The 14,394-nt window shown below is 39.6% G+C and overlaps 1 protein-coding gene across 4 annotated transcripts in view; it reads right to left on the bottom strand.

The window, feature by feature from the left end:
• Nucleotides 1-14,394, bottom strand: part of chrna6 (cholinergic receptor, nicotinic, alpha 6) — a 28,477-nt gene that overhangs the window by 10,989 nt on the left and 3,094 nt on the right. Inside the window, exons 2-3 of one of the 4 annotated variants that reach the window (XM_061829340.1) lie at nt 10,214-10,506; nt 100-239 (exon numbers count right to left, since the gene is read on the bottom strand). In XM_061829340.1, the coding sequence (XP_061685324.1) occupies nt 100-239; nt 10,214-10,271 (198 nt within the window). In that variant the 5' untranslated portion in view covers nt 10,272-10,506. Of the gene's footprint in view, nt 1-99; nt 240-9,882; nt 10,507-14,394 lie in introns of those variants that run through there. The other 3 variants (XM_061829341.1, XM_061829339.1, XM_061829342.1) reach the window with 3 other exon arrangements.

Below are 14,394 nucleotides of genomic sequence, written 5' to 3'. Positions count from 1 at the left end.
TCCTGCAGCTTATCTTTTAGATTTCCAAGGTAATTAACAGTCAGAGGACGATATCTCATAGGATTAATCAATTTCAACCAGTGTGCAAGTTTAGCTTACAACTTTCACCAGCTGTGAGATGGAGACTTCAAACTCCACCGTGACTGGGTCCGAGACGTTCTCCACTGGTCTGATGAATTGGTTGTACCTCCTGAAAAGCTTTCTGAAGAGGCGGTCTTCTGCTTTAGATGCACGGCAGTCTGAGGGTGCAGTGGAAAAAAGAGAGAGGGAAGCCGAGGGCAGGTATACTTGGAACTATATTTGATAAAACTGCATCTGAATTTGGGCTGGATAATTCAGTGGATGTTAATGAGTAACGTAATCACTGGCAGACATCACAAGAACCATTCATGTGAACGTAATTGCCTCGAGGCCTGTGAAAAGATGCTTTGATTTTAAGTGATGTTGATCCACTACCCAAGGCTCTTCACATCATACACTTTCTTCTCAAATCATTAGAGGTAGAGCCCATTTTTGTACTTTTGGTTTCAAATTATTACACATACGCTAATTTTTGTTCATTTTCCTAGGTAATCAATGTGTTTAGCATTAACAATTACATCAGCTTCTTTAATAATCTGGAATTTGTTCACCAAAGCCATGTGGATGTTCCAGCACTTGTCAAAACACAGTACTCTGATTAATACTATGTATGTTAGTGGAACAAGAATAACCATATTAATAGATGACATTCGTCAGTCTTAGGGCGGTGCCATTTTGGCCAATAGGACGAATCAGAATCACAGGAGCACTCGCCACTTATGATGGCAAATCTCAATTACACAATTTTAAACAACGACAAGGTTTAAAAATTAACATGACAATCTCCTGTGAAAGTTAAACCAGCCAACGAACGACAAGCCAAAAGTAAAAGCCTAACAAGGCATTGATGTCCATGTATTATTTAGTAGACTTGTATTTAAAAGTTGGCCCACAGTCCCAATTGGTGATTAATATGTTTAAAAATATATATGTATGAAATCAGGAAGGGGGCAAATATTTTCCTGGCATCATAGGCAAACAATCATCGACACTCACATACGCACGTGTGTAGAGTTTAGAGTCTTCAGTTAATGTGACGTGAATATTTTTTTTAATATAGAGGGAAGTGTGAGTACCCAAAGAAAACCCACGTAAATTAATGTTGATAACATTAAAAACTCCATAATTAAAGGCCTGAGCCAAAACATCAGAGCCCCTGAGTCGAAACCTCAGAAATGTGTAGCAGACGTGCTAAACAAGATGCTGGCCAACCGTTAAAGCCCAAATGTTGATTCTATTTAAATCATACACATCAAATTGAAATCAAAATCAGGGTAAGTGCTTGGTACCTTGGTGAGGTGGCCTCTGTACTGTACTCCTTTAAATTTTAATTCCATCATATGGTGAAATTCTAAAATTTCAGGGAGAAATTACATTCAAGATCCATCTGCACAACCGTGACCGTTTACCCTGACCTGAATCACATGACTTCAGTGAGTCTACCAGCTTCTATACTGGTATATTTCAATTTAGCTCTGAATTAATTTGAAGGCCACCAGCTGGTGTAAATAGGCCAAGACCCCCAGCAGAATTATGGCAAATGTAAAAGAAAAAAAATCTCAATAATTCACACTTGCACCATTGCTGAAGCAATAGCGAGTCAATCTCTTAAAAGTCCCATTTTTGGCTGACATGTATAGACCTGTACTCGCCAACATGCACTGAGTATAAAATGTCAATTTCATTTAAAAGAAAAAAATAACATCTGGGTTTTGTTGTACAAATGTCTGGAAAAGAGCCCACTGATAGCTACTTCCGTTTGACCCAGTTTTTGTCCATTTTCTGCTAAGACCGCCCCCTGTCCTTTGATTGGTTGCCTCCGTGTAGAAGACTTACATGTGAGAGCACACCTGTTTGTTTTATGTCAACACGGCTGGCTCAGAAAAAAAGGGAAGGCGGTGATCTTTGTTCGTGATGAAGATAAAGAAGTAATTCAAAGGACCTGATTTCAAGCTTTCAGCATAAAAATATATGGAACTCAGGAATGTGTGCATGATTTTACTTAATATTTCAGATTGAGACAATACTGCATTCTGAATACTAGGGGAAAATGATTTAGTAAAATGTGGGACCTTTAACAAATGTATTTGTTTTTGTAAAACAATTGTGACAACATGACTTCTTCTCATAGTCTGACATTTTGGAAGCTGTCGGGGTATCTCAATTTTTTGGCTGCATTTAACTTTTATAAATGCACTAAATGTCTGTCTACATCGCAGTTTTACTCCCGTATGGAGAGAGACAATTTGTAAACGATTGTACTTTGACCTTTTAAGATGTGTCAAAACTGCAGTTAATTAAAAACGGGGATGATTCTAAATCATTAGGATCTGATCTGACCTATGATGTGGGAAATCTTACAATAAATATGGGTACAAAGGATTACAGAATTCCAGGAATATCTTCAGTTTCCCTTCATGGATCATATCATAGGATAAAATAATCATTACAACCAGATTACTACTACTCATACTACTACATAATATATAATAATATAAATAATAATTTAAAACTACAATATTAGTAATAATAATAAAAATATAATGGTACGTGCAATAAAAAACATTAACTTACTGCTGTTTTGAAATGCAGAAAAACCACACTCACAAGGACTTCCATCTTCAGAATCAACGTTTTCAATTCGGATCATTAGATAATGACCCAAAACATCAAGCAAACACCATAAAACTGCTATCGAATGAATCAATGAATATAAAGTACAAAGTACAAGTAGAAAGTTTCCCTGCAAAAAAAGTCGAACGCTTCCCCTCACAGTTTGTCGTCTTTGTAAAAGTGAGTCATATCTGTATCTGTATCTCGCCACTCTTCCTCCTACAAACTCTTTACTCAGTGAAACTGAAAAAATCCTCACTGTCTTTCCTTCCCTATTAATATCGAAATCAATATCCTGCATACATCAGCAAGGTGGCACCAAAGTCTCCAGAATGATTGAAGGTGAAGTGAGCTAGAAGAAAATAAGGGAAAAAAAAAAAGACTGAACAAGAAAGTAAGACTTGAAAAGATAAAGTCGTATGACATGCTGTGAAGTACAAGTCTCGCGTTTAGGAAAAGATTGCCCCAAAAAGACAAATACTAGTCCATGTTTGATGACATCCAAGTTTTAAAGTTCTATGCAGAGTCCATCTTTTACAAAATTCAGTTTTATGTCAATGACTGTATGTATTTTTAAATGTTGATTTTAAACTGATGCTCTGTAAATATTTCCTTTGTGTGCCTTTGCGCCTCGTAAAATTCTCATCAGCTCCACCTGCTTTTTCCTGATGGGGGGTGGGAGATGCTGTTTTCCTAATTAAGCTTAATTAGGTGCTTTAGGAAATTTAGTTGATGTTGTCTGATGTTGTCTTGTACTAGACTAAAAATACATCGTTTATTTTTGACATTTGTATAATTTTGTAATGGGTTTTTTTTTTTTGTTTTGTTTTGTTCATCCCCCTCACTTATCGTAGGTTAGAAACCAGGAAACCTATTCCTTCTATTGCCAAAATTGTTTTCATGTTTTACTCATTTTGAGTTTAAAGGTGGAGTATTTTCCAAACAATTTAGTATTTGGGATGCAACATTGTCTCTATGGTGCCTCAGTAAATGTGTGAAATATGTGTTGAAATCATCTGGGCATCCCTGAGTCCTAGATGGTTTTCTGCCAAGACCGGGAATCATCCATCAATCCATCCATTATCTTTGCCGCCTATACTCACGAGGGTTGCGGGGAGTGCTGGAGCCTACCCCAGCTGTCAACAGGCAAGAGGCAGAGTACACCCTGAACTGGTTACCAGACAATCGCAGGGCACATAGAGACAAACAGCCGCACTCACAATATCACACCTAGGGGCAATTTAGAGTGTACAATTAATGTTGCATGTTTTTGGGATGTGGGAGGTAGCCGCAGTGTCTGGAGAAACCCCACGTAGGCATGGGGAGAACATGCATACTCCACACAGGCGGGGCCGGGATTGAACCGGGGTCCTCCGAACTGTGAGGCCAACGCTTTACCAAATGATCCACCGTGCTGCCCACCTGAAATCAGATCATTCCAATTCCTTGAGATTATCTACATCACTAGCAAAGGTCTTCTACACAGAAGCAAGGGCCAAATACTGACAAAGCTGGGGGAAAACTGGGTCAAGTAGCTGTCGGAGGGGCCTTTTCAGGACACTTGCATTCCAAAACCTTATATCTTGGTCTTATTTTTGTTTGTTTGTGTGTTTTAATGAAATTGACACTTTTATACTAAGTCTATGTCAAACTGGCTTTATGGAGCTACAAACAGCCAAAACATGGCACCTTTAAAAAAAAAAAAAAAAGACTCCCGGGCAGAAGAGGATGCACTTTCACCTCAATTCCCAAGCTCCCTATCTTTGTTTTCTGGGGTTGACTGATCTATATTCACATGTCATTTTCTATTTTATATTTCCTGATTGCTCCCACCACTTTTAAACAGTCAGACTCCCAAATGACTGACAGCTAAAGAATGTTACTGACCGCAGTCTGTCACCATATTGTGACATCTCATAAAAGAGCTTCATCAAAATTTCACAATGCTCAATTTGGGTTGACACCAATATTGGTATTAATTTAGGGATTGTTAACTTATTTTATTATACTATTGGTAGACTTCTTTCTGAAATCCCGTAATTCCCGGCATACAGCGTGCACTTGGTTAGCCTCGGTACAGGAGTTTAACGCTAGCGCCGCGCTTAACGTTAAACTCTTTCTGTGTACCGATGCTGATAACCAGGTGCACTAATGCTAATGCTAGCGCCGCGCTAATGCTAGTGCCGTGCTAATACTAGCGCCGCATCACCACATAAACCGCAGGGTTGAAAGCTTGTGAAAAATGTTGCGGCTTATAAGGCCGGAAATTGTGGTACTTCACTTCTATTGGAACTCATTCTTTCAAGAATTCCCAATAAAATGTCCAGTGAATGTAATTTGTGAATGACTGTTACTTGTACAATAATATACATTATATATAAAACTATAAATACATCTTCTACGATGTTATCCGTTTCATCTGAAAATGCTAGCAGGACTGATGATGGAATTAGTTGAACTTGCATGTTTATTGAACAAAACACACGTCATATGATCATTTCATCATTCAACATTTTTGGCCTCGTGTAAAATGTTGAAATACGACAGAGGGGAGAACACAAGATGTCATGAAGTGCAAAGGATGCTCATTTTGTGACCTAAAATGTACTGTATGAATTATTCAACATAATGTGCCGAAGCTGTCAAAACTTGGAGCATGAGTTTCTTGAAGTGTAGATCTCATGAGCGATATTTAAGGCAGTCAAGCATTGAGGATTGGAGGTCAACTTGGATCGCGAGAAGAAAAAAAAAATGTTCCGGATGGGTGTCTTTCAAGAGGAAAAGCAAGCCAGGAAGGAGAGACACGCACTTATGAAGGAGATGAGTCCTTACTGTGTGAAAGCCTTTTCGGCTTCATTCTCTCTAGAGTGGGCCGAGCCTTTTAAATGAGAGACAGAAAGTTGAGTTCTTAGGATGACGAGGGATGTTTCAACTCTCGGGGTCTTTAAGATAAATGCAGAGTGCGTGATCACAACTTTCCCTGGTGGGTAGGACAACAATGTGTCACGTGGCGCTACAACCATGTATTTAGAATGGCCAAAGAAAAATTTGATGACATACACAGATGACGTGACACGTCGCAAATCTCTTACAGAAAGGAAAAGTATTATTTGTGTTTTGACAATGAGCAGGTGAGAAAAGAAATAACACAAATTTCCCTTGAGAGACGCTCGTGCCAAAGTGGTTTCTTTCAACTATGTAACATAATTATTCAACCTTTACAATTCCATTTTTCTTGCACTGTTGCGCACATGATTTGCTCATTTCGTGCAAAAAAATGTAAATGAGAGCAGGCTCAAGGTCATATTGTTCTCTCTCAGGGTTAGGAGCGTCCTCTGACCATGAAGCCATCAGAACCAGACTTCGTTCTCTGATTTTCTTTGGAGAATAAAGTAATATTTGGTCAAGCAGTGTTAATAAAACACGTCTTTAATGATAGCTGTTTATGAAGTATTTTTGACAAATTTGTCTATGAGTCACTTGGTGCTCAGTCATGCCCCTTCTGTTCTGTGTTCTGCTCTATAAATGTTCTGGTGATATAATCCTTGTTAGCACAAAGCTATACGCACACATATACACACATAAAAACACACGGCGTTGTTGTATTGCTCTGTTCACTGACAGGCTCGTCAGTCATGCATTCAAATAATGGACAAAAATAATGTATCGTCTTTATGTATTAAAACAAATGTGGATTTGAAATGACATTTGCACACCCACTATTAAGAACTTCTGTACAGTATTTATAATCCATTTCCTGAGCCACTTATCCTCACAAGGGTCGTGGGAGGGCTGGAGCCTATCCCAGCTATCGTTGGGCAGGAGGCGGGGTACACCCTGAACTGGTTGCCAGCCAATCACAGGGCTTTTTTTTTTTTTTTTTTTTTGGCGGGGGGGATATGGGAGGAAACTGGAGTGCCTGGAGAAAACCCATGCAGACAAGGGGAGAACATGCAAACAACACACAGGCGGAGGGAGGCTTTGAACCCCACTCCTTAGAACTCTGAGGCAGATGCTCTTAACTCGTCGTGACACAGTTACGCCTACTATAAAATTATCCAATAAATTCTCTCTCTCATTATTGCGGCGTTTAACAAAATTAAATAATTTTGATGATCCTGACTGACCTGGAGAGGTTTAGTCTGATTTGACTTCAGACAGTGAGACGAAAAAGGAAATGTGTGTTTTTGTGCAGTGTATGTCAACTTCTGGCTTCAACTGTAGACACACACACACATACACAGATTTTCTGAGCAGCTTATCCTCATGAGGGTCATGAGAATTCTGACACCAATCCCAGCTGGGTACTCCCCAAAGTGGTTGCCAACCAATCGCTGGGCACACAGAGATGAACAACAGATGAACATCACAATCTTGGGGCAATTTAGAGTATCCAATTAATGTTGCATGTTTTGGGGATGTGTTTTAAAGGGGGGGGGGGGGGTAACTAAATGATAAAGGGAGAGAAGACACCATAAGACAGGACATTAGCGGTAATAATGACGAAGAAAGTAAATCTTATCTGCCTAGTACAATGACATATTAGATTTGAGCATTGTATGGGATAGTCGTACTACACTCTGTGAAGGAATGACAGAACAATAAAGGACAGACCTGGTAAGGACAAGGACAAGAGAGGAAGCATGCAGGACAGAGCGAGTGGACCCAGCTGTACACGTGAAGTCTTGTGAGTGTGGCTATTTTTACAACTAGAGGGCAAATGAGGGGATAAGCAGGAAGTTTGCATTATTGTAAGTTACAGTATTCATCCCAACGCGTGAGTGGCCCAACACCAAGTGACTAAGTCCCAGAGGTGAGTATTTTCAGAACCATCCGAGTGAATTGACACCGTGTCGCACCCCAGAGAACAACCGCAGGGTATGAGAGGGGAGCGTCCACCCCGAGCAGCCATTCAGCACTTGTGGATGCAGTACTGTACTTGAACCTGATCCAACACTTGAACTTTTCAGTGAGAAGGAGGGTGGGTAAGGACTGAAGAAGATGTCTAATTTTCTATTATGGATTCATAGTTTCTCTTTAACCAAGCAAAAATATATTTAATCCTTAGTAAATTTCTTTGGGCTTGTCCTGTTAGGGGTCGCCACAGTGTGTCATCTCAGATGAACGCTCATATTTTTTTGGCACAGTTTTTACACTGGATGACCTTCCGGACGCAACCCCTCTTGGGGAGTAAAGGCCCCAGAGAGATACGAACTCACGACCCCTAGTTTACCAAACCAATGCTCTAACCACTGAGTTATGGGGATTCCTTTAATCCTTATACTTGATTATTCGATAGAATTTCCAGTAAAATACGTGATTACAAATTATAGCACAATTTGATGCAAATTCTTCTTCAGATTACAAAGAACTAAAGTGGTATCTTAAAAACGTCACTGTGGCACAGTAAAACTGTTCTGGCATAAGAGATATCGATCCTTCTTTCTGTTTGACCTAACAACAGAACAGGACAAAAAGAGAGAGAGAAAGACATTTCACTTGATAATTTTCTCCGGACACTCGGGTTTCCTCTTACATCCCAAAAACATGCATTAATTGGAGACTCTAAATTGCCCCAAGGTGTGATTGTGAGTGAGGCTGGCTGGCTGACTCTATGTGCCCTGCGATTGGCTGCCAACCAGTTCAGGGTGTACCCTGCCTCCTGCCCGTTGACAGCTGGGATAGGCTCCAGCACTCCCGCGACCCTTGTGAGAATAAGAGGGATGGATGGAACACAAGTTTGTCATCTTGTTACGGTGTGTCATCAAGGCACAATTTTATCCAATTTTCAGATCTCAGTGAGAACACTAGGGGGCCCTACATAAAAAAACTATTGGACTTTGTCAAAAACAAGCAAAGAAGAAAAGGTCATGAAGAAGAATTTAGCTTCATGTGGAATAGATGTAATTGTGTGCTGATCAGAAAACAAAGTGAATTTAAAAAAAAAAGAAATACAAGTGATTCATGAGAACGCTACAATAATTAAACCTGACAAATGAATGATCAGAAAGCCCAGACAGTGCACACGAAAACAACAGAAAACAAGTATACATGACATCAAAGCGCACGTCTCCCACAATGCAATGGAATGTCTTGGAGTGTATACCCCTTTTAATGGTCACATATGAATTGTGAATAATTTTTTTAAATCTAAAATTATTATTCTTTATGTTAATATATACATACATGTATTATTGTATTATATATGGAGACTATGGTGTGATGGCAGAGAAGAAAGTAAATGCACACTTTCCATTCTACTGGATCTAAAGAATTACGTACAAAGGCTGACAATCCATAAAAAGTGCATATGTCACAAGGTATATATGAGATACTTGATAATAATGTGTAGATACAGCTGCAGCCAAATATTTACATTAATGATTTAGATGAGATACTTGATAATAATGTATAGGTGCAGTTGCAGCCAAATATTTACATGAATGATTTGAAATGCCACCATATAATTCCCATCTCTCTGTGTCCTGCAGACTCTTTTGCAGGTCAGATGCAGGCTTCAGCCTCACTTGTGGACACTGATCGATAAAGCCGATAAAACCCTCCTCTCGCTCGATTGCACACCATCAACCCTCAGCCCTCTTCTCATGCTTTCCTCAGTTGAAGTCGACAATTCAGCCACAAGAGACTGCTGTTTTTCAAAAACACCATTTATTTATTTAGCCACGGACATAATAGTGTGGATTAATTGATTTTTACGAATGGTGTGTTCAGTGTTGAAGCAATTGAGGCATACTGGAGTGGCCAATGGGTTACAATCAGCTGAGGTGTGTGGGTTTACTCTCAACTAGTTTGTGGTGTAAAGGAGTTTAGAAAATCCAGTTAAACATAATATTCAGGACCACAATTAATCATATCATCACTTTTTGATCATGCTTGTCCCTTTTCGGGTCACGGGTGTGCTGGAGCCTCTCCCAGCGGATTTGGACCATAAGGGAATGTTGATAGGAGATTCAGGATCCACACAAAAACCCTCACAAGCACGGGAAGAACAAACAATCCAATATTTGAACCCAGAACCTCTCGACCGTGAGGCAGACATGCTCACCATACTGCCTTAAATGAGAGCCAACAACACCGAAATTCCCCCAAAGAAAAGAAGGTCATATTGGAATGCCCCACCCACTAACTTCCCCTCCCCTCGCTCATTAGATCCAAAGAGGGAATTACATCTTGTAATCTGCATGTAGTTTCTTGAAATCATGCTGTATGGCCCCAAAATTCCATCTGCCTTCATCAAGATTCATTTGCCTTCACTGCTTTTCCTTTTGATGGCCTAGTAAACACCAATTATCATCGTCTCTCCAGAAAAGAATCATGCATTAGTCTCGTCTCCACCTGCCATCAAAGCAATAATTGGCTGTTTACACTCATATTTTTGTTACAGTAGTACTTTTCTGGACAATACCAACCTTGTTTTTGATTTCTTGCGACTTAAAAAAAAAAAATCTATTCCATCTGTCGTCTTCACTTACTGAGACAACTGATAAATCCTTCTTACCTTGTGTCACCAAACCTCCAAAAAGAAGCAGCAAAGTCCATTTTACAGCTGGATACATCGCTCATCTGTCTTTTTTTTTTTTTTTTTTTTTTTTTTGCTGCTGTCCTTCACCTTTCTTCGGGAATCAGTTCAGTTCAATTTGATGAGAGAAGACAAGTGGAACTGTTGTCACGTCGCTTGTCCGGGAGCGCTAGTGTGGATTTGCCGGCTCCTTGCTGATCTGAACTTGACTGAGCTTGTCCCGCCTCCTCCTCGTCCTCCTCCTCCTGCTCATGTCTGCTGCATCCATGCGACTCACGCAACACACACACGCAAGGGGGTGGGGGGGGGGATTAATATTAACTTTAATTATAATTATAATAATGATAGTAATCTTTGAATAGTTCCCCTGTATCATTGAATTTATTTTGTTGCATTCACTGAATAAACATAGGTCATGTCTTCATCATAATTTTGCATGTTTTTTTTTAGCCAGGCAAAACTCACTGTGAGTTTGAACTTAATTCTCTTCTTCTCGATAACACATTTGTTTTGTAGTCTTCTCATTTCCACCACCTGTTTTTACTGTTTTGTCTTTTATTTTTGTACTTTGTTTGAACTTCTTTTCTTCAATAGTAGCTTTTCTTTGTACTTTATTTGAACTTGGACTTTTAGTTAGTCTTCCCGAGGACTTTGTCTGTCAATGTGATGATTGAGAGTCCTTCAGCAACATGCACCCTACAACTGACGACTAGTCCAAGGTGTACCTCACCTAAGTCAACGAGTTGACCTCGATCCCCACTTAGGACAGGTGGTGTAGAAAATCGATGGATGGATGGATGGATGGATGGATGGATGGATGGATGGATGGATGAGTGGGTGGGTGGGTGGGTGGGTGGATGGATGGATGGATGGATGAAGGAATAGATGAATGGATGGAAGACTGATGATTTTTTTTTCATATAGGGGCATTTCCCAGGCAAGGAACAACCTGGACTAGTCATTGTTAGTCTATTTTCTTGATCATCAAAGCAGACTTTTTTTTGTAGCTGTCATCTTAATGTAACAGTTCGGAGTTCATGGTGCTCATATGGTAGAACCTCCCCTTGCCTTTCAGAATCTCCGTGCACTAATTTCATTCAAAGCCAAAATATGCACCACAGAATTAAAGATTCAGGGAAGACACTTTTGCACCAACTGCTGCACTGAGAGCAAAGTTTTGCTTCCTTCCTCGTTGTCAAGCTTTCACGTTATCTCCCCAGGTGGGTGTTTCACTGGCCCCTCCAGATTACGTGAGATTATGTTTAATTTTGTCTTGCAATTTGCTACGCTTGGTTTGACGTCATCAAGGTAATCAGGAGAGCAGTACGCTCAGTCAGGGTGAACTGCTTCCAGTGTCAACAAATGACAGGAAGGAATAAATTGGATTTTTTTTTTAACCAACAAATGAAGGATAGAACTGCAATCTTTACTTTTAATGAAGGTCTCGCTTTCGAAAGCCCACGCATGTTATTAATTAATTAATAATGATTTAAAGTGGGATGAAAACAATTAAAAAGACTATACTCAATAGTTCACACAAAATTAAAAGTATGTCTTGGAATATTTCAGAAATTGATCATACACAGTGTTATAGAAGACTACTTTCCATAATTGTAACCTTGAAATCTGTTTTAAATTTTCTTTTATATTTTTTTTTAAACATGCGCACACAATTAATTGTGCTCATCCTTGGTTATTATATTTCCATTTGTATATGTTTGTGTCACACTAGCTGATTTGCCATGCAATTTACAAAAAGAAAGACATGTAAAGGTTTGTATGCACAGTATATTGCTGCTGATAAACTACATGTACTAGCCACATCATTAAATACACTTATACATATTAATAAGATCCAACAGAAAAAAATTGTTAAAACTCTGCCATTATGTAATACATAAGCGCTTTGGTAAATGGATGTATGGATGTTTTGCCCACCAAAGAGTGTTATGGTTAGAAATATGCCTTATCATTGTGATGGTTCCATGTTCTGTTTTTGGTTTGGTTGTTTGTTTTAGCTACATGAGGCGTACCGTTCTTCACTTAGGCAAACTATTGATTGTGAGACAACTAGAAAGAATCCAAAGATCCAAAGTGGAGAGTGAGACAGAATAGTGCAGGTGTAGCTCATGTAGTGGCAGGTGAATTTATTGATGCTCCATGTAAAGACAAACTTCCAGAGAGCATGTTGTTTGTATCACAACAATATATATCATAGATAAAATTACCAATCAATTGTTACATCACTTATTTATTTAAGCAGTCTGTCAAATTATGTACCATATTTTCGCACTACAAGGTGCAATGGATTATAGGGCGGACATTCTATGGATGGCCTATTTTAATACTTTTTTCATATATAAGGCACACCGCATTGTAAGGCGCATAGAATAGATGCTACAGTAGAGGCTGGGGTTACGTTGTGCATCCATTAGATGGAGCTGCACTAAAGGCTCAATATTGATCCATATACAAGGCGCACCGGATTATAAGGCGCACCGTCGGCTTTTGAGAAAATTAAAGGCTTTTAGGTGCGCCTTATAGTGTGGAAAATACAGTAAGTCTGATTCTCACACAAACATAAAAAATGACGAAAAACAGAATGAGAGAAAGGCATAATAGAAAGACAACAGGCTCTATTTTGCTGACTAAAGGCCTCTTTATACTCATGCATGCGGTGACCAGCCTGACATCACTGCCGCTATCCCGCAGTTCGTCTTTATACTGCAGTGCAACCCACACCTGCAATTTCAGAAATGTGCTGCAGTTCTTCTCCAAGTCAAAGGTGTCACTATGGCTGGTATTGGCTGGGACACCCCAAGGTGGAGTTTCCTCAGCACATTTTGGTAATTTCCAGTAGCTATTTTTACTTTCCTTTCTCTAATAAGGAACAAAGGAAAAACAATGGTGAACGTGGAACAGTGTCTGCTTGAACAAATGGGCCTATGTGACCAGATTTGTTTAATTATGCCGCAAAATCGACAAAGAAGGCTGTGGCGTAGGTAGTACTCATTCGTCTGTGGACCTCATTTCATTCCTCTCAAAATAGAGCTGTGTCACAAAAATGTTAGATGTACCGAGCAGTCTCTGTGCCAACACCACCCAGCTTGGCCCTGATAGGTTTTCCTCACAAGCATATATTCTGCGAACCTGACAGTGGCGCGAATATCGAGACGCATACCATTTGCATACATTATATCTTCGAATAGAGAGCCCAATGTGTTTTTGCTGTTGCTAGTGATTCGATCAGACCTCAGTGTGGGGCGTCATGACCTGCTTCCCTTTGTCAGGCTTATTAGTGAGGATGCTTGGAGGAAGAACTTGGTGAAAATCAATGTTTCTGCCAGGACTGTTTAGTGTGACGCACCAAAGCCTACCCCTGTGCTCTACCCTGAGACATGTTTAATTCATATTTGCTTTATTTAAAGGCTGGCTGCACACACTCCAAAAGCCATTAAGATCACAATTTTCTTCACTCCCCAGTGTCACAGTCTTTTTGGTTCATCTCATCCAACAATCTCTCTTTGCCGTTCATTAAATATCTCTTTATTTGCTAAATTATTTTTCACCTTGTACTTCCTGCCGTCCTTCCTTCTCCTTTACTGCAGAAATGGTCTCCCTCCTCTTTTCACCTGTTCTCGTTCATATGACGTACACTGGTGCCATCTTTCTGCCTCAAGTGAAACATAACACATAGCAATATCTGCTTCCCCCGCTAGAACTTTTAGCTTCTCTTGAATTATTCACACACACACATATCTGCAGCACATTCCTGACCCCAAGATAAGTGCTTTTATTCTCAGCGCCACATAATAAAATCTGAATGTACTTTTTTTTAACGCTCCTAGGCTGAAGTAAGTTTAGTAGAACGCAGATGATCAGCAAATTCTGGGCAATTCTTACAAAGGTACATTCACTGTCAATCCATTGCTTCCGAATTCAGGTAATCTTAGTAATTAGCCATTGCTGTGTTTTTCAAAGGAACTCAAATAAACTTTACCATGCTCACTTGATCCCTGGCAGTTGATGAAATGTGACGCAGTGCGAATGAGTAATGCAGACGAATTATTATGGTTGCCAATCATTGTCAATCCTTTTTATGAAACAACGTAGGGGAAAATAAAATGTATCTTACAGTCAATAATGCTTTAGGGGGAAGA

The sequence above is a fragment of the Syngnathoides biaculeatus genome, chromosome 9 (genome assembly GCF_019802595.1).
Source record: "Syngnathoides biaculeatus isolate LvHL_M chromosome 9, ASM1980259v1, whole genome shotgun sequence".
Classification (NCBI taxonomy): Eukaryota; Metazoa; Chordata; class Actinopteri; order Syngnathiformes; family Syngnathidae; genus Syngnathoides; species Syngnathoides biaculeatus.
This window is presented reverse-complemented; position numbering and strand designations above follow the sequence as displayed.